This window comes from Podarcis vaucheri (genome assembly GCF_965113315.1).
Source record: "Podarcis vaucheri genome assembly, chromosome: 1".
Lineage (NCBI taxonomy): Eukaryota > Metazoa > Chordata > Lepidosauria > Squamata > Lacertidae > Podarcis > Podarcis vaucheri.
In genome coordinates, this window is record NC_138759.1 from 108976624 (window position 1) to 108998102 (window position 21479).

General features: G+C 40.5%; 1 protein-coding gene across 8 annotated transcripts in view; it reads left to right on the top strand.

The window, feature by feature from the left end:
* PKP4 (plakophilin 4) overlaps nt 1–21463 on the top strand; it is a 96344-nt gene extending 74881 nt beyond the window's left edge. For 5 of the 8 annotated variants that reach the window (XM_082197546.1, XM_082197552.1, XM_082197547.1 and 2 more), the window contains exons 12-22: nt 3756–3939; nt 7168–7285; nt 7805–7996; nt 8144–8317; nt 11134–11284; nt 13982–14177; nt 16010–16094; nt 16225–16342; nt 17345–17476; nt 18192–18265; nt 20553–21463. In XM_082197546.1, the coding sequence (XP_082053672.1) occupies nt 3756–3939; nt 7168–7285; nt 7805–7996; nt 8144–8317; nt 11134–11284; nt 13982–14177; nt 16010–16094; nt 16225–16342; nt 17345–17476; nt 18192–18265; nt 20553–20801 (1673 nt within the window). In that variant the 3' untranslated portion in view covers nt 20802–21463. The remainder of the gene's footprint in view (nt 1–3755; nt 3940–7167; nt 7286–7804; nt 7997–8143; nt 8318–11133; nt 11285–13981; nt 14178–16009; nt 16095–16224; nt 16343–17344; nt 17477–18191; nt 18266–20552) is intronic. The other 3 variants (XM_082197550.1, XM_082197551.1, XM_082197549.1) reach the window with 2 other exon arrangements.
* The last annotated feature ends 16 nt before the right edge of the window (nt 21464–21479 follow it).

Consider the following 21479-nt stretch of genomic DNA (forward strand, 5'->3'; position numbering starts at 1 on the left):
CCCCCCCCGAAAAAATCTATATTCAAAATGCCTAGTGGCCAATAAATGCTTGCACTTAATTGTGGAGAAAAGATATATGATGTTCTCAAGCATTACCTTCAAATCTTGGAAATTAATTTTTCATCTTCTGGAGTTGAAGTTACACAATATTACTGACGGGGTTTTTTGTGGGGGGGAGGTTATATCCTACATGCTTTTATTTTATCTGATTTATGTGCTGCTTTAACTTTGTTACCTAAACTGAGTCCTAGAGATGGACTAGAATGCTATATGTTAAACAGCACAATGCCAAATCTTGGAAGAGATGCTATAGAGCATTTACCATAACATAGAGAGATGAATGAGGTGTCAAATTAGAAACCAGAATAGCGGCTTTACTAGTTTACTAATTCACCAAAAATAAAATATTTATAGAAACTGAAACAGTTAAAAAGAAATAAGGTATGTCTATAAGTGTCCATCTTTTAAACTGCTCTTGCTGTCAGCTGTAAGCGCTCTTGTTTCTTCATTGAAATGAACCCCATTCTTCTCCCTGGCAGCTATTGGCTGAATTGTAATGTCATGAAATGCTTCTAAACTTTCTAATGCAAAGATGGTAAATCTATGTCCCTCCATCAGCCCCAGCCAATGTGACCAACGGTCAGGGTTTCCCCATCCCTGTTCTACTGATAAGAAATTAAACTGTCAGTACATGAAAAGTTACAGTTTTGAAGCACTTAATACAATATCTTACTGATGAAATTGGGTGCAGTTCTCATCTCAAGCCACGTGTACTCACTTTGGATGTGTTTTTTCACAACTCCAGATGATAGATGCTTGGTTGCTGAATGCAAGATCTGTATCTGGTGTCTAATCTGTCATTTAAAGCTGGACTAGAGGTACCCAGCAAGTCTTCACTGTTTGCATTTTAAAGGGGGGGAAATATGTTTGCATTATTGATTTTTTTCTGCACTAATACATCCATTGTTGAAATCCCAAATAGCATTTTCTATGCGCACAAGAATTTCATGTGGCACACCTTGTATTGTGGTGTGGAAACCTGGCAGTTGTATTTCTTGTTTCCTAGTAGTACTAATTGAAACAAAGTCTCCAGATTCCTGTGTTTTGAAGGTGCAGGAGTTGATTGGGTTGACCATGTATGCTTGTCATTAGCAAATTGTTTGGGACTCATTTTCTTAACTTCTAGGTGATGAAAGGGCTTTTCTTTCCCTAGCGAACACCTTGCCCTTCAGCATATTATTATTTCCCCTCAAGTAGACAACATTTGGCAGATAACAAGATACAAATCTTATTCTTTCAAGCAAGCAATCAGCTCTTATTGACACTGAGCTAGGCAAGTCAGACGACCTTGCAGTGTGGGCTGATCAATCATACATTCCTATACAATCAGCAGAGCACACAGTATTTATATTTTGTAACCACTGACCTGTATATAGTTGCATGTCATAAAAGTCTGTTCCCTCGAAATAGTAACAAAAATATAATGCCAGTATTTTAGTAGGCAAATAAGCAAATTGGGAGAGACTGGACAGGACTGAATTTGTACATATTGAATTTGCCACGCAGAGGTAGCACGGTTTGGAGCAGGCATAGGCAAACTCGGCCCTCCAGATGTTTTCGGACTACAACTCCCATGAGCCCTAGCTAATAGGACCAGTGGTCAGGGATGGTGAGAATTGTAATCCCAAAACATCTGGAAGGTCGAGTTTGCCTATGCCTGGCTTGGAGGATCAGAAGCAACCCATGTGCTTCCAAGCGCCTTCATTCCTCTAAAATACAGCTCACCTCTCTGTTGCCCTTTTAGCGTTAAACATAGGTTGCCATGACATCTAAATAGTCAAGCCGTGTTCAGCCATAAATGAAAGTCTTGTTTTTGCTCGGTTTTTGTTTCTGTTCTGTTCGTTTGTATTTTGTGTGGTCCCCTACTCAGGTCTAAGGAGGGGTTAACATGCAGGTGAAAGTGATGGTTAGTTGATGAAGGACCCTGTGTGAGAGGCAGGGAAGGGAAGATATCCTAGGGTGGGAGGGTGGGAGAAGAAAGAGAAGCTCCCAGGTGAGAGCTGGAAGGGATCACCTTCCTCTGTGTGGGACAAGTTAAGATTTACCTGTGAAAGAGGACTTCATATGCTTTCTCTTCTCTCGCTCTCTCTCTCTCTCTCTCTCCCCTTCTTCTTCTTCTCTTTGTATTTGTTTAACTTAGTTTTTTTTATTATTATAATGTATTATGAAAAGTCTTAATAAAATCTTATTCAAAAGAAGAACCACAAGGCGAGTTCTACTTACAGAACTGGGCTTTTCCAGTTCCTCCTTCACTCTGTGTTCACTAAAACATGCTCCTGAGAATTGGAATCATCCAGGCATCCGATGATACAGTGTGTGCCGCTTCAGGGGAGAAATCAACTGTGGGAAACATCTCTTGCATAAGCTTTAAATGCATTACATAGGAACTACAGGCAGTGTTCACCTAACTAGCTGCTCCTTTTCCTTACCAGGGAAGAGTTGTTCATTCTTTCTCTTCTTGATGAGTTGAGGGACATAATTTCAGTGTACTCTTTTTTTTTTTTTTTTGCAACAGTAGTTCTGTAACCTCATGCAAGATGAATCCGTTATGATTATTATTTTATACGCCCAATTATTTGAAAGGTAGCAAGTTCAACACAACCCAGAGTCTCTTCCTAATAAAATATTCGGAATCAGAAATGCCTCATAGTTTGTGAGCCACTCTATATATGTATTCTGTATTTCAGCTATGGTGGCAAGTTACTGCTGATCTCACACACTTTAGAATGTAAATACAACATTGTAGAATAAACCATCCTAGCTTGTCTCGATATGTATAATGTAGACTTCATTTTGCCTGAAGTTTAAGGTGCCCAGTACATTGGGATCTGGTTGGATTTTACTTGTTAACTGTAACGGTGCAATCCTACAGCTGCCCACTCAGAAGTAAAATAGAGTAAAGTAGGTTAAATGGAAGGGATGTGGGTGGCGCTGTGGGTTAAACCACAGAGCCTAGGACTTTCCGATCAAAAGGTCAGCGGTTCGAACCCCCACGATGGGGTGACTTCCCGTTGCTCGGTCCCTGCTCCTGCCAACCTAGCAGTTTGAAAGCACGTCAGAGTGCAAGTAGATAAATAGGTACCGCTCCAGCGGGAAGGTAAACGGCGTTTCTGCATGCTGCTCTGGTTCGCCAGAAGCGGCTTAGTCATGCTGGCCACATGACCCAGAAGCTGTACACCAGCTCCCTCAGCCAATAAAGCAAAATGAGCGCCACAACCCCAGAGTTGGTCACGACTGGACCTAATGGTCAGGAGTCCCTTTACCTCTACTAGGTTAAATGGAGCTTTCTCTCAGGTCAGTGGGAATAGGATTGCAGCTGAAGTTTCATCACACAAATGTTCTGGTCTGCTGTCTGTCTGCTACCTTTCAAAGTATTGCTGTTGTTTTATAAACGTGTCAGTGACTTTGCCCCTTCATACTAGGGATACTTATTACTCCCTTATGTTCTGTCATGATATCTTAAGGTCCATGTACTAAGCTGAAAAATGAGAGAGAGAGAGAGAGAGAGAGAGAGAGAGAGAGATGTTGCTTCTCATACTGTTGTCTTTTATGCTATGGGGTATTTGGTTTTTATTTCTTTTAAATGTACTGTGTTTTAACTTGCAGTTACCACACCTATATGGTAAAGTTTGCAAGTTGCACCTAATGGTTCTAGCCATAAAATAATACTTGATGGATCTTTTCCCCCTCCACAGGCGTTCTCTGGAACTTGTCTTCATGCGATGCAGTAAAGATGACAATCATTCGAGATGCGCTTTCAACGCTAACGAACACTGTGATAGTTCCTCATTCTGGTTGGAATAATTCTTCCTTTGATGATGATCATAAAATTAAATTCCAGACTTCTCTAGTTCTACGCAATACAACAGGATGCCTGAGGTAAATTGCTGTGTTTGTAGTAGTAATCTTAAAACAGCAATTTCTTATGCGGCCTTTGTAAACTAATCATTTCTTCCATCCAAGCTAATATGCTTTGCTTTTGCATAATGAAAAGAAGCAGACATGCAGATTTATATCCAAGGGCATGTTGTTTTATGATTGTGTGCTCTCTGTGTTTGTATTAAATGCTAATTATAGGGTTAAGTTGCGAGTTGCTTTGATGCCAAGTCATTTCTAGCAATTTAATCTTTAAGTTATTAACTGGTCACTACTGTGGTTCAGGCCATTCTATTAGTGTAAGCTTGAAAGAATTATTGCAGACTACACACATCAAAATCATCTAATGATAATTGCTGGTATTGAAGGAGCTACCAAAGGCCCAATTGGGTTGCTTCCCTTTTTCTTTAATCAGCAGAATAAGTCCCATCAGTTTCAGGTGTAATTTGTCACATGGTGTTAAGGGCTGCTGTTCAAGAAGCACAATTCTAAAGCCCTCTTAGGCCCCAGAACTAGTTGATTGGTTCTTTGATTTTGGCCACTCTGATTGAAGTCCAAATGAAGTTCAACAAATGACCAGAGCAACTCACTTAAAAACAAAAGACCAAGCTGAAACAGCCCATTCCATTTCACTGCTCAATCTTTGGGAGATTTCTCGTAAGTTTGTTGAGGAAGGGGAATGTTCAAGGGTTGTGACACACATCTGCCCTATTGGGAGTGCTCTTTTCAGTGGTCATTTCCCCTCATGAGATGTCCTAGAGAGGGCACTGTTCCAGTGAGTGCTGGCCTCCATTCTTTCCACCAAGAGTGCCTTACAGTAATGTAACATTGGGGAATTCTGGAGGAGAAATTTGTGGCTGCCAGGTAAGAGGAGCTCCACCGCTTTAAAAAAACCAAAAAAAAGTATCCTCCTCTCACAATTAAGAGTTCCACTACAACTTTCCATCTAATCCCATCCAAACATTTGTGCCTTTTTCCATTAAACCATGGCTAAGGAAGCTTAACAGTGATGTTGTAATTGACAATTTGCCAACAAACCAGTATCAGAAATCATGATTTGGAGCAACCATAATTGGTGTGATCACAAAACCATGGTTATTGCTCTGTCCCCAGAAGCCACTGTTTCAATGACCAATATACTGATGAAGTCATCGGCTCAGTAAGGAAAACGTCAAAAAGGATATTGTGGCCAGGATGCAAGCCAGGATCATCCTTAGCCATGTAAACCGTGAAGCCTTGTTTATCAAGTCGTCGTAGAATCAGTGGCTAGAAAGGAATGCAGAGCATCACCAGGTCATGTCACATTTCTGACAACATCTGGAGCTGCAGGGTGCATATATTAAGTTATGTAATAGGACAATTGTTGAAAATGGGGATGAACTGGAACAGCATTTGATGGATTGCACCTTTTAATGGATACATTTAGATTGTTTTCATTCTTTATGCTGAGGCAAACCTAGATTTGTCACCAAGTTTACTCAGGAGCCCATCATGGCTCTGTGAGAAATGCATCTGTATAATGTACATGCTGGCAAACGTGCATTTCTCACATTCACATCTTATTTAAGTGTCCATTTATAACATGTCAGCTAAAAATGTAGTGGCCTTTTAAACCACAATATGCAACCAGGAATATGTTGGTTGGCAAGTGTGAAGAATAAGCAGACTAATCAGAAGGCAGGATTTGAATTCAAAATGGTCATGTTAGATTAGGTCTGAAAACAAGATAGATTCATAAAGGTGTGGAGGTAGATCCAGAACAGCCTTCCTCAGCCTGGTGCCCTCCACAACATTCGGACGGCAGTCTTATCACCAGTCGCAGCAAGTCTGTGGGAGTTGTATTCCAAATCATCTGGTGGTCACCAAATTGGGGAGGCAAACCTAGATTATGATAAATCACTTCACCAGAAAGCAAGATAAATTGAAGAGCAGCCAAGAGCTCATAAAAGCACAGTTTAATTAAAAAATAGTCCTTGGTTTTTGAAATACAAAATATACATTCTCTTGTGTATACATTGGGTTGTTTCATACAGTGATGTCTCTTTCGTATAAGGACATCCGCATAACCAACAGGACCACTGCATAACAGGACCATATAATCCAATGCCTTTCCAGATGTTCCTCCTTCAACAACTACTTGCTGCTACTCCAACAACTTTAACCTGCATCCTAGTCTGTGCTGCTTCACCATGCTTCCCACTGTATTTCTTCACAAACCCCACTGCCTTGTCTAAGACATTCACACAGTCTGTGAGCCAATAACAGCAAAAAATAAATAAACATCACCCAAAGAATAGTCTAGTTTTGCATACATTTTAAAAACATAGACCACAAAAGGAGTGTGTTTTGATTTATTTATTTTCAGGTGGTGGAATCGGGGAGAACTTGCTCAATGTTAGTGTTTTAGCTTCCTTGGCCTTGGGAGGGTTGTAAAGATACAAGAATCTTTTTGGCAGCAGCCGTTCAGTGTGGCCTGGACCCATCCCAGATTAGACCACACTATGCAGACATTGCCAAATGGATTGGCGTTAAGCAGCAACAAGCAGGGGTTTTTTGCAGGCTTTAGTGCAGCATGTGGATCATTTATTGTCAACCACATATCTGGGTAAGAAATTTTGCTGAGCAATAAGGATTGACTGAGAACTGCTATAGGCAGTGCTTTTTTCCCCTTTTTCTTTAACCCAGGGTTATTTTTTAATCACTGAGTGGTCTGGGGAAATGAATCATTGAGGACTCCACTCAGATTTCTGTCTTTAGCCCTAACAAGTACACATAAAGGTATATATTTAATCTGAATTTTTTTAAGCAAGCAGTAGGTTATAGATAGTAAACATTTTTAAAGCAAGCAGTAGGTTATAGATAGTATTAGAGTGGGGAAAATAGATTTCTCTATCATAATCCTGATATTTTTTGGATCCTATCTCTCAACAATCTATTCTTTATAGCAATGAATATACAGTAATGAGGGGCATTCTGCTCCAACACTGTTTTCATAGCTGCCCTGTTAACTGAAAATGTCATTATAAAACACACGCGCACAGTATTATCTGGAATACACTGAGTTGAACTCTGACATGTGTTTGCACTTCATCAGCAAATGATATCATCGTCATATCTAAGCAGTTTTCCATATGCAGACAATTGGCTGCATGTCTCTGGTAATAAGAATACTAAAATACATAGTGTTTATTAATATGCATCACCATTCTGATTCTGGTTTTTATGCCTTAGGAATCTAAGCTCTGCAGGAGAAGAGGCACGGAAACAAATGAGATCTTGTGAAGGGCTGGTTGATTCATTGTTATATGTGATCCATACATGTGTGAATACTTCAGATTATGACAGCAAGGTTTGTAGATCTTTTAACAACTTTTTCTCTTTGTTATCAGGAGAGTTGTCTGGTTTGGGCTGTAATTTGTTTATACCATTGCAGTCACAGAGTTGTTACGCTTTTGTGCCACTGAATGTTGAAGCATGCAAATTAAAGCTGCCTTTCTATACAGAACCTGGAACTGTGAAATGATGAAAACAAGGACGGGTTTTATCTTCCAGATCTTTCTAGTTTCTTCCCCCTCCCTTGTAGTATTTCTGAAGGTTCAGTGTTTAAGTTGTTGCTCTCTTACTCAATCTTGGGTGGGCACAATTCTCATTGACTTGGAGAGGTTCACTGTGACAAAGTTTGATAACCTTTACACTGGACTAACATATAGAGGGATTACTAAAAGGACTCATCATGGTTAAAATTTAGCTGATTCCTATTTTCCCCAATATCCCTTCAAAAGTTTAATTCATCCTTTAAATGTATATTCCCAAATCACTTCTGTGCTATGTATTTCACTACAGAATCTCTCCTGTGTTTGGCTTACAGACAGTGGAAAACTGTGTGTGCACACTAAGAAACCTTTCCTACCGTCTCGAGCTTGAAGTGCCTCAGGCCCGCCTTCTGGGTATAAATGAGTTGGATGACTTTTTGGGGAAGGAATCGCCTAGCAAAGATTCAGAGCCAAGCTGCTGGGGGAAAAAGAAGAAGAAGAAGAAAAAAACATCGCAGGAGGACCAGGTTGGTTCCTCCTCGTTCCCCATGGCTTATCTCTTATAGGAACCAATATGTTAGAGGATACGATGTAGCAGGATGTTTTAAACAATCCTGTTTGGATTCGGCCTAAAAGACAGAGCTCACATATAATAAGTGTTTTATCTTTCACAGTGGGATGGAGTTGGCCCAATACCAGGATTGTCAAAGTCTCCTAAAGGTGTGGAAATGCTGTGGCATCCTTCTGTGGTGAAACCGTATCTAACTCTTCTAGCTGAAAGCTCCAACCCGGCTACTTTGGAAGGTTCTGCAGGATCTCTCCAGAATCTTTCTGCGGGCAACTGGAAGGTATTGTATGAAACTTGAAGCTGTTGCTCCTTCACCCTTGCAGGGTTTTTTGCAAAAACACTGATGCTCTAGTGGAGAGCCAATGGCAACATCCCGTATCCAACATTTTGCAGGCTGTTTAACCAGGAAATGTACTTCAGGTCACAGGATCTCATATGAATAATATGTAAAGTTGACCAACTAAAAAAAAAAGTAAGATGGTATTCAACCATAGTTTAGACCCATTGAAATTAATGGACAAAAGTTGGCTATGTTCATTCATTTCAGCAGTGGTAAAGGTAAAGGGACCCCTGATCATTAGGTCCAGTCGTGACTGATTCCGGGGTTGCGGTGCTCATCTCGCTTTACTGGCTGAGGGAGCCGGCATACAGCTTCCGGGTCATGTGGCCAGCATGACTAAACCGCTTCTGGCGAACCAGAGCAGCGCACGTAAACACCGTTTACCTTCCCGCTGGAGCGATACATATTTATTTACTTGCACTTTGACGTGCTTTCGAACTGCTAGGTTGGCAGGAGCAGGGACCGAGCAACGGGAGCTCACCCCGTCGCGGGGATTCGAACCACCGACCTTCCGATCAGCAAGCCCTAGGCTCTGTGGTTTAACCCACAGCGCCACCTGAGTCCCTTCAGCAGTGTACTTTGAGTCAAACTTAGTGGAATACAGTGGTGCCTCGCAAGACGAAAAGAATCCGTTCTGTGATTCTCTTCGTCTAGCGGTTTTTTCGTCTTGCGAAGCAAGCCCATTAGCGGATTAGCACTATTAGCGGCTTTTAGTGGCTTTTAGCGGCTTATCTGCTGATCGGATCAGCTGATAAGCGGCTTAGCGGCTTAGAAAAAAGGGGGGAAGGAGAAAAAACCAGCAGGAACTCGCAAGACATTGTCATCTTGCGAAGCAAGCCCATAGGAAATTCGTTTTGCGAAGCACCTCCAAAACGGAAAACTCTTTCGTCTAGCGAGTTTTCCGTCTTACGAGGCATTCGTCTTGCGGGGCACCACTGTACTGCCCATAATTCATTCATATGGACAAGTGGATATTACTCTGCCCATCAAACAGAAGATAAAGTGCATTTGGTCCTGACCCATTACATGAACTAACATCTCAACAATACCTTAGAATTATGTGGCACAATTATTCTTTTATGTATGGAGTCTAGGAACAGTGTGCCCAGGCCATCCTTGCTGATAGTGGTGTGTGCAAGGGAGGTGGAACATAACTCTTCATAGTATTCTACCTGATGCAGCTGTACAAATATATTTTCCCATTCTATTTGAACACAATGACTGCATTCGGGCACAATGTTAAGTCATGTTTCAGTGTTATACAAGAACGAGCCGTCTCAAGCCAGCGAGCTCCATTGTTCTTTGTCCACCTCTGGCACAGAAGCCAGTTTCACAGACTGTAAGGTTTGAAGCCGGTCTGCTTCAACAAACTACACTTGAGGCTACTCATCACAATTTGTCCAGGATTAGCTATCATGACAAGCTAATCTGAAATGTTAGGATGATGCTGACATTACTTTGTGTTGTTTGCTGTAATGTTAGCCTCTCTGTGCTAACAGAGCAAGGCATAAAGAAGAGTAAAATAAGAAATAAAAGGAAAGGAAAAGCTTCCATACTGAACAAGCGTGAGAGGGCAGACAATCACACTGTATTTTTTATTGAAGAAGAATATTTTTTTTCTACCTTGAATGTGGAATAAAAATTTCCAGGAAAAATGTAGGGGAAAGTTAAGAACGTTAAGGGTGGGAAAAAATTAAATAGTCTTGCTAACTGAGGGACTTCTGCTAGTGCAGTGGGGCTCCCCCCACCCATCTCCCCAGTTGGCGGGGCATCATGAAAACCCTCATAACAGCATGTGGGAAGAGGAGATGGAGGGTTTTTCCATCTGGCAAACAGAAAAGCTTGCACTAACAGAATGATTGTCGTAGCCCTACATTGAATTCCTCCCTTGCTATTGTATGAAGTAATGGCATTTTTAATATTTAACTTGAGCTCTGCTCCCCCAGTTCGTACATCTATTCACCTTACAGCCACAGTAGCACAAAGTGGAATGCTTTTGGGGAAGAACATTACCAACATGCTACTGTTAAAAGCACTGAGGGTTTCTTACCAGTGCATAACTGGGGTGGGGTAAGGAGCAAAATTCTTAGCCTCACTTTTTTAAAAAAGATATTGTTCAGTACAAAATCTCCAAATATTCTAAATCCAGCATTTTCTGCAAGCTGTGCAAAGAAAGGTCACAGCTTAATTAAATTAGCTGAAGCACAGATAGGTTTATCAGCAAATAGGAGATTAATTGCTGTTCACAAATAGGTTTTATCGCTATACACTCCTGCTTACTATATGCACAGCTGGTATACTGTAAAAGCACCAACCTGCATACCTTAAATCGCTTTTGTTTATACACCAAAGGGATAATAATAATAATAAACCTCAAATTTCTTAAAGTGACATACTGCCTTAGAACTTCCAGCAGGTGATTTCCTTTTAAAGGAACCAAAAATTTTGTCATTCCCCACCATAAAATGTTACTGCATATTTAATAGCTATTAAAGCAGTTATAATACCATTTGACATATTTAGTCGAATTCATCTCTTTCTGTGGCCCATAATGAAAACTCTTCAAATGTGAGGTTGATGCCAAACCCACACTTAAGTTAATGCGAGTAGGGTACATAGCTCCATTTTGTGGTTTGGACAGCACCCACTAATTTGTATTAAAATTCGTACATGGTGAAAGAAAAGGTTGGCTATGTTGGTTTTTTAAAATAAAAAAATGTACATGTTTTTAAGTAATTTTGCATTTCTGTCGGTAGTTTGCGGCCTATATTCGAGCTGCTGTCAGAAAAGAGAAAGGGCTTCCGATTCTCGTGGAACTGCTAAGAATGGACAATGACAGAGTTGTTTCTTCTGTGGCAACAGCTTTGAGAAATATGGCATTAGATGTCCGCAACAAGGAGCTTATTGGTAAGTAATGAGGGACACCTAACTATGCAGGATGTCCATATGAGAAACACTGTATATTTTTAAAAATTAGTTTTGGAGTTTCCTGTAGCCATATCCAGCCCTGCAGCTCAGCCATCGCAGGGGATCTCAGTGAGCGAAAGACCTCTGGTCCAGGGTGCATGGGGGGCAGGGGGTGGAAGTAGAAGTCCTATTGCACCAGCGTAACACCACTAGTACTGCCCTGGAAACAACCCTCTGTCTCAATAGCAAGCAGTCGCTGGAAAATGGAACTGTTTCGGACAGGAAGTTATATCTGCAAAGCTTGATTGAAAATGAAATTCTTCATCTTTGGTGTAAACTCATAACCTCAAGATTCATTATGCTGGTGATGAGTTCTGACAGCCTCCAAACATATTCTTCCCTTGGAGATCAAGAGTGTTTTCAAATTTATTTTTAGAACCTTTTCCCCCCTCCTGCCATAATGTATGTTTCTGTCAAAATGTTGATATGGATAGGTAGGTGTTTATATAGATGACATGGCCAATTTCCTGCAGATGATTAATTTGGCAGCCCTCTTTCCTCCATCTGGGTTTTCTGTTGTAAAAGTCAGAGTAATATTGATGGGTGTAGCCTAGATCATTGGTTCTAAAACTCTGTGCACAGGGACCGGGGAAAGAGCGGTAATAGTCACTCAGAACAACTCCCTGTTTGAGTACCTTGTGGCTTTCTGAAGTTCACTTTCATGGGCCAACACAGCAGTATAATATGCCAAGGAAACAAAAAGTTGTAAGAGGCATTCATCATACCACTTAAGGATTCAAAGCAATGATTATTTGGGGTTTATGTATAAACCCAGACCCACTTGCACAGACTTCAGGACCCACATGATTGAAAATACTGTCCTAGCGTATGCTATCAGGGCCAAGCTACACATGATCTGAATTGGATTGGATCAGTATTATCCCTGTTGTGAAGGCACCCCTGCTCCAGTCAAAATTCTCTGTGTTTTTTTAAGTATTTTAAAAATTCAATCAGGAGACCATCTACATCATGTGTGATTCAGTCCTCTGTTCAACCAGGAAAGAAAGAAAAAAGGGCTTGATTCACATCTAGGTGAATTGTGCAAATTCACAAACCAGCTACAGAATTCTCTGCAATCTACAGGGGTTCCTCAGCAGACAAATGAAAGGGGAAATGGTTCCCTAAAGATGCATTTGTGTTTCCTGTGTTTTATCATCTGGCCTCAGCTACATATCTATTTATAAGAGTCTAGAGAGGTGTTGAAATTATTGAGATTATTTTAATCTAACAAAATCTGTGCATTCAGAGATCTGTCTCAGAAGCCAATGGTCCAAAACCAAAGTTATTACACAACGTTTTGCAAAGGGGAGTTGCAATCCATGTCACAAACTAGGAGAGAAATGAATATTCCTGATTGCAGAAGTGAATGGGCCATTTCCTTGCTTATGCACCGTTCCACTTGTATTTACACAAAATGTTTTTAAATTGTACATTGCTACAGGTATGCAATGGAGTAGCATTTCTTCTTTGGTTATGAATCAGAATTTGTCTGCAGGTGCTCAGCTAGAGCAGAGAATTAATGCATTCCTCATATTACTTACCTGCTAGCTATCATTTATATACAAATACACTTCCAGTTTTTGTGTTACGGGGCCACTGAATGCCCAAACCAGGGCATTTAGTGTACCTTAGCTTTAGGATACTTTTTCTTTGTTTTACTGTGCAGTTTGTTAAATTTCACTGAAAACCAATCCCACAATCTTGGGAACTGATTTTTCTCTCCTATAACAATTATACTTCATATGCATATTTCCTGCTTCTGTACATACTAGATACTGGCCACATTCTCATACAATTGTAAACCATGATTTAGCTTTACCTAATGACTCTGCTTAGTTCAGCAAGACAACTTCATGACCCACCAGTTTGAAGCTGGCTGGTAATTAAAGCTACCAGAGTCAGGCTTTTAACACAGCAAGGTAGAATTCTCTGAAAGTAAAACATCGAATCTGCTGGCTCTTCTTCCACCCCCATGGGAGGAAAAGGAGAGAAGCATTTAAGCCCAACTCTTCACTTGTGCTCATTCATGTAGCCCTAAATTATGGCTTAGTATCTTACTCAAATGCAGCCTCTAACTTCTCACATTCCATTGGTTCAAAGTTCTGCTAGAAAGAAAGAAAGAAAGAAAGAAAGAAAGAAAGAAAGAAAGAGGATCTGTGTGCCTTGGTGAAATATTTATTGTGTTTTTATAAACCACAGATTGCTAGAAACCAGAGCAATTAATTTGATTGTGTTGTGTTCTCGCTCTCTCTCTCTCTCTTACCATAAAATGGCTCAGCTAAAACAAGCTTATCTAAAATAAATACATAGATTTGTGTATGTCTGTGTACTTTGGCATGTTGCCACAATCATTTTAATCACTTTTTGTTCTAATCCAGCAAAAGAAGGCAATATATTTTTAATTTGAAAAATGACACTGCAGTACCTTGCTACCACTCTGCATAGCAAAGGGATTTCTTTCTTTTTTTATGACGTTGAATTAAATAATAATAATAATAATCCTCCCCACACACCCCAGAGTGCTTCTGGATTTGTAAGTCTCCTTTTAGTGTTTCTATGCAGTGTGTTTTTCTATGTGATGCTAAAAATACCTTAGAACAGTGCAACATTCCTGTATGGGCTTCTTTTCCTCCCCAGGTAAATACGCAATGCGAGACCTGGTAAATCGCCTTCCCGGAGGCAATGGGCCAAACATTCTCTCTGATGAAACTGTGGCAGCAATCTGCTGTGCTTTGCATGAGGTCACCAGCAAAAACATGGAGAATGCCAAAGCCCTGGCTGACACAGGAGGAATAGAAAAACTGGTGAACATAACAAAAGGAAGAGGTGACAGGCAAGTGGAACATTAGAAAGTCTCAAGTGAAAAATCTCTTGATAAGAGGAACTTAAGAAAATTTGTGGTCTACACAAAGAGTATTTATTTATGCATTCTTGTCTTACTTAATAAGCTGACCAGCCTCATAGAGTTGCAATCTGTTCAGCACGGGAGGAGAGACCTTGGCATTTATTCCGTGTGATTTTTCTAAAATCCACACTGTGCCTGCCAGTTTCCTTATTATGTATAATTTGTGTGTGCGCGCAAATTTTTGTAAACCATCCCTAGACCAAAATCTTTGTGAATTTAGAGGAAATGTCATAAAACTAAGAAGAGTTAGAAGAGTTTGGATTTGATATCCCGCCTTTCACTCCCCTTCAGGAGTCTCAAAGCAGCTAACATTCTCCTTTCCCTTCCTCCCCCACAACAAACACTCTGTGAGGTGAGTGGGCCTGAGAGACTTCACAGAAGTGTGACTGGCCCAAGGTCACCCAGCAGCTGCATGTGGAGGAGCGGAGACACGAACCCGGTTTCCCAGATTACGTGACTACCGCTCTTAACCACTACACCACACTGGCTCTCCTTATAAATTAGATCAGGCATAGGCAAACTCCGGCCCTCCAGATGTTTGGTACTACAATTCCCATCATCCCTGACCACTGGTCCTGTTAGCTAGGGATGATGGAAATTGTAGTGCCAAACATCTGGAGGGCCGGAGTTTGCCTATGCCTGGATTAGATCTACCTACACAGATGCTGCTGAACTAGATAGACCTTTGGCCTGATCTATCAATTTTTTAAAAATGTTCTTAACAATTACAAGAAAAAGGAAAACAGCAGATAAATTAATGGTGCCATGTCCAAGCTCCAAAGCATTTAGGTAAAACCAAACAAAATGAAATGAATAGGTCTTTACAAAGGGAAAATATTACTTCAAGGGAAGAAATTTCACAGTTTAAGGGGGTCACTACCCCCCCCCAAAAAGCCCTGTGCCTCATATATGACAATCTAATCTCAAGTTTATCAGGATCAACTCCGCTTTTCAACAACTTAATATTCAGCGGGCTCATAGAAAAGGAAGCGCTTCCCTTAAGATTCTTAGAATGTAGTGAGTGCCTTGAATTTAGGCACATATACAAACTGGTAAAACTATAGAGGTTTTAAAGCAGGTATAAAATGTAATCTGCTAACAAATGTTCACTCACACTTTGTACCATTTTACATTTCCGAGCCAGCTTTAAGAGCTCTGCAATAAAGAGCATTTCAGTAATCTAATAGAGAAAAATACCCAAATTATGAATGTTTTTTAGCACCAGGCCCATTTCACATGGCTATCTGTGTTGTTAAAAAGCATTCCAGGCCACAGCCGCTGCTTCCTCAACATCCAGGAATGGTGCTGAGTTCACGGGTACTCCCAAACTGTGAAGCTAATCCTTACAGGGGGAATGCAAAGCCAGCCCCCCACCCCACCCCGCATATTTTCATCCATCTGGGCAATTAAATGAGCCACCATTGTCACATATCTCTTTGTCTGCATTGAATTTGCTAATTCGTCCTAATCCAGTCCATCACTGGTTTTGAGCACTCATTCAGAGAGATCACCATCACACCTGGATCCAAGAAAAAGAACAAACAAAACTGGGTGTCATCAATATATCAGTGACACCAGGCTCCAAATACCCAGATTACTTTACCCAGTAGTTTAATGTAAATGTTAAATAGCGTGGTAAATAATACTCAAAGCTGTGGAACCCTACAAAATAATTCTCATGAGAAGAAGCAATTCTATTTGTGTAGTATGTGCATGTCTAGTAATATTGTACACTAAACATAAACTTTTTTACTTCTCAGGTCATCACTGAAGGTTGTCAAGGCAGCAGCCCAGGTGCTGAACACATTGTGGCAATATCGTGATCTCCGCAGCATTTACAAGAAGGTAACACACAAAAGCTGTTCGTACAAAAATTAGTATTCATCAAGATGCAATTCCACAATGAAATCTAAACTAGTTCTTCTAATGAAATGTCATTCATTTTTCATATGACCTCCTTTTTCTTGTTCCACAGGATGGTTGGAATCAAAATCATTTTATTACCCCAGTGTCAACTCTTGAGCGTGACAGATTCAAGTCACATCCCTCCTTGTCTACAACGAATCAACAAATGTCGCCTATCATTCAGTCCGGTCAGTTAATAAACCTTTCCCTTCGTATGTGGCCAGATTAGATGTTGATTTCCCCGATCAGCTCTTCTTCACTCCTTTTAAAAACCTTTGGAGGCTCATTCTCAGTTTTTTACTTCAAGCATATTCTTCTCATATATAGTTGAAGCCATCAGACTGGTTTTTGGTATGACAGAATTCAACGAACAGTCTATACATTTTTAACCAGATATTCCACCCTCCACAGCACTTAGGCACCCTGCCTCTGTGATGTACAAAGAGACGATATTTACAACCAGGCCTACACAGTATTAATTTAAGAAGATAGGGTCTTCCATGGAAAGCTGCGGCTACTGTAGTTCATGGTGAGGAAAAAGGTTCCCTGCGCGTTAGCTGAGCAAACCCCTTTGCCCCTCTGGCTCTCTTGGGGGAAGATCTTCTTCTGGCTCTGGGGTAGGTCTCCTCCCGAACCAGGAGGACTCTCCAGGGTGTTGTTGTTTAGTCGTGTCCAACTCTTCGTGACCCCATGGACCAGAGCACGCCAGGCAATTCTGTCTTCCACTGCCTCCCGCACTTTGGTACAAACTCTCCAGGGTACTCCCAATTTACTCCCAATTTACATGATTTCATGTATGTGCATTTGGGCTCGGAACCTCAGTGTAAATGGTTATGCTACCTGCATATCAGGGGTGGGGGGTAGGAGGAGAATAGTAGGCCCATATAGCTACTGTATTCTAAAAACATAGATTTATACACATTGCCTGACTCTCCACAATCTTGGCCAAACACTCTAATGAACATTGACTCCCAACTTTAAGGTGTTGCAGCTCTTTCTTCTAGAGATTCTATATGAATGTTTTAAGGAATTACATTTATTGCCGCTTTTTCTACATGTCTGAAAGCCTATTATTACAAAGCATTTCCGAAGAACCCTCTACTTTTTCCTGACCCTTTTGTCTGGCACTGATTTTCTCTCTCCCCATCTCTTTCCCTCTCCTTTCTTCTCTTTCACCTTCTTTTCCCCAGTTGGAAGCACATCTTCATCACCAGCGCTATTAGGAATTAGAGACCCTCGTTCCGAATATGATAGGACCCAAACTTCTATGCAGTATTACAATAGCCAAGGTGATGGGATTGCACATAAAGATATGTATACTGGTAAGGGACCAGTGAGATGGAAAATGAAAGCTTGGTACATAATTTTTAAACTTCTCGCTTACCAAAAAAAAAAAAAGCATGTTCTGAATGAGAAAAAAACAACATGTCATGCAGCGAAAGCAAAGAGGGTCAGATCATATTCATAGTAGCAATAGAATAACATCAAAAAGTAATGAGTGTTATTCAAGCACATATTTAAACCTGTCTGTAAAATATTTTATTGCATACTACTTTTCAAGAAACACACGCTTATCTTATGAATGCTGGCAAAAACATTTCACTGCATCACAGGTTATAACCCAAATTCAGCAGCAAGCAATTCTCGCTAAGGGACTCTCTGCCTCCTTCCTTTCATCTTCCTTCTGTCATGAAGCATAGCATCATTATACAGCCAAGATGTCTGAGGAGGGGGTGGAACCTGCGAGGCAGGTTTCGGCAGAGAGAAGCACAAATTATATGCATCCAAATAAACCACTGAAGTCAAATGTGCTCCATAAGGCTGGATATCCAGGTGTCTGTTTCTAGAGGTGGTTGTTGTGGTCAGAACCTGACCTTGCTCTTGTAGCCTTCCCCCCAGGTGGGAAATACTGGGATCCTTTATTGATATGTATCATACAGTTCTGTTCCTCTTTCACCGAAGTGTGAAAGTCAGCCCAGCATGACACCTGAGCAAATCAAATATTGCTTTTAATACTCTGTTGCCATTTTCCCACAGGGTCCAGCAAGCCTTCGCCAATTTATATCAGTTCCTATTCTTCACCAGCAAGAGACCAAAATAGGCGTCTGCAGGTAAAAGCTGAAATCTTAATTTTAAAAAATGACCATATTGATCACCAGGAGAGAGTGCATTTTCCTTTAACCTAATGGCTTTTAAACCATTTTCATTGATGGATTCCTGCTGCCTAAAGTAACTTACTAACTTCAGGCAATGCTCTCAGAATGCTACGGTGCCTGGATTATGGTTCTCAACACTGCAACTGCAGAGCAGTAGTAAAGCAAGGCTCCATCTTATCCCATTCCATACAAATCTTCTTTTGGAATATTATTTTTCTTGTTTTCTATGAAATAAAACTGCAGTGTACTACACAGCCTTCCGCATTTCCCTTTTAATATACCCTTTTGGATCACCCTTTCTCCACCACAGGCCCGTACAACTTGTAACCTATTAAGCTGCTGAACCCAGCAGCCCACCACCAGATTCAATAAACTTCCTATTTTGCTGCATGAACAACCATGGAGAATGTCAGATACCTGTCAAATGTGGCTAGTGAGCTCTGTTCATCTTGGTGGGTCAGCAGTTGTGTAGCCCTGCTGTCTCCCACTTGTCTTCAGTGTCTAATGGTCACATGGGCTTTGCTGGTTTGTTTGCACAAAATTCTTTGAAATACCCAATCTCAGAAGATTTACGGTAGATTCCAATCTGGTTCTCTTGCACTTGCAGAAGAGCTTTTCATCCTACAGAGGCAACAGCTAACAAAAGAGGAAGGGAGGCCATTTTTGCCAGTTCTCCCTCTCCCCTGCATCCCCTAGCAGCCCCTGAAAATCAGCTCTAGAGAGTTGGGGATTCACTAGAACAAACTGAGAAGTGGCAATAGGGAAGGGGAACTTGGCAAATATAGAGATAGATACATAGAGATAGATTAGATATATCTCCCCTCCTCTTCTGTTAGCAGGCACCTCTACTGGATCAAAAGCATTTCAAAAAGTGCAAAGACCCCAGTTGGATTCTTCCCTGAGATTCCAGACTGCTCACCAGTTTATGGCTTTATTGATTTCAGTACAGTGGTACCTCAGGTTAAGAACTTAATTTGTTCTGCAGGTCCGTTCTTAACCTGAAACTGTTCTTAACCTGAGGTACCACTTTAGCTAATGGGGCCTCCCGCCGCCGCCACACGATTTCTGTTCTCATCCTGAAGCAAAGTTCTTAATTTGAGGTACTATTTCTGGGTTAGCGGAGTCTGTAACCTGAAGCATCTGTAACCTGAGGTACCACTGTACTAGGATTTTTCAAGAGATAAGCACAAAGGATTGGGCAACTGATGCAAGAAAACATTGAGAAGTCAAAGTTATATTCCTGAAGCTTTTGGGGTTTTTTTGTTTAAAGAATTATCCAGAAAAATGAAAAATGTTAAGTGAACATTTGTGTCAAGGATCTATAACAAGTGTTAGACAGGAACTGAACAAAGGACACAGGGTTACACCTTAGTGGCATGCAAAACATCTTCAGACTGTAAATCTATAAGCAACATTTGCAAATTATGTGCTGTGATAAATGCAAATGAATCGTTTCCTCACTCAGGAATAACTAATTATGCATTCTTAAAGAAGTGCAAGTGTTTAGGGGTGTAAAATTAGAAAGTCAACAGCACAACAAGAATTGCAATTAGGAAAGAATGAAAAAAGGCCAAAAAAATAAACAACAGTATAAGTATCTTCTACCAAGAGGAGGCTGATGAAGTGCCACAGCAGCAAGGGCCCCTGATGTAAGAGCTGGGGAAACAACGGATCAGCTTGATTGGGAGTCCTTTGCTTTACACCTGTCTTCACTCCTAAAAGTTTGTTCAGATGTTGACATAATATTTGTAAGAACTGGGGAAACTCAGAGGACAGAATAAGAAAAGAGCAAGTCAGATTCTAAAAGATACCTTGGGCATAATCAGAATTGCAGAAAGATCAAATTGTACCAAGAAATGGAAATTCATCCTCTTATACATGTGACATAGGCCATACTAGTTGTAGAACAATTGGTATTGTACAACGGAGCCTGCAACAAAATGTTGCAGTGTGGTATTTTCTTTTCCTGGAGGCCAGAAACCTAGATAGCCATGTCCTTTTCCAGACTACTACATTTATTTCCTATCCCCCCTCCCACTCACACACACATCCCCCCCCCCATGGAAATATGGGTCTGAAAGAAATTAATGAAGTTTGAGAATGGTTTTACAAAAGGCTTTCTTTCTACCTGCAAAAATGTTGCCCCACACCTCACGTTCATGTGAATGGATAAATTGCTACTACAACTATACATAGATCAACTGAGGTATTTTTCCTTCCCTTCTTTTTGCTTTTTCAACAGCATCAGCAGTTGTACTACAGTCAAGATGATTCCAACAGAAAGAACTATGATGCATACAGGTTATATTTGCAGTCTCCACATAGCTATGAGGACCCATATTTTGATGACCGAGTTCACTTCCCATCTGCAACAGATTACACAACACAGTATGGACTGAAATCAGCCACAAACTATGTAGACTTTTATTCTACCAGACGACCTTCCTATAGAGCAGAACAATACCCTGGGTCACCTGACTCTTGGGTGTAGCATTAGAAAATCACGAACAGAAACATATCTTTCTAACTTTTTTTGAAAAGCGATTGAGTTATGGGTTTGCTGTTTTGAGGGGAAAATGTGGAAGTGAATTGCAAAGAAGGAAACAAGGAAGAGGTTGTTTTTTTTTCCCCTAAAGGGGATTATCTTTGAAGATGGGAGAAAATTTGGAAGGGGAAATTGGAAAGAGAGAACTTTTGCTCTGTTTAGATGTTAGATCTAATTACTTGTAGTTCCTATAGTCTGGTGAAGGTGTGGGCAATGTGACGAAAGGTTTGAGAATTGAGGGGAAATGGCTTTGGGAAATGTGTAGGTCAGAACAAATTACAGATATGATTTTTTTTTAAAAAAAAGAAAATGTGAATAAAAGTCTTGTTCTCATAGTTTGTACAGAAAAAAAAATATGGATGCCCTTCTTGTTTTACTGCTGTTACTAAATGTCAAGATTATATGCTATCATGTCTTGTAAATTTCTTTTCGGTTGGTGTAAATATGGAAACGCCACATTGGTTGGAAGTGCCATCATTTGTAATGCCGTGCGTCATTTTAAAACTGATTTCAAAAGCTGACATCTTTTAAAGAGAGAGAGGAGGGGGGAAAGGAAGAGAGATCATACAAGGAAATGTTATAAATAAATATCATTTTGTTTTTAAAAATGAACGGTGTAATTTC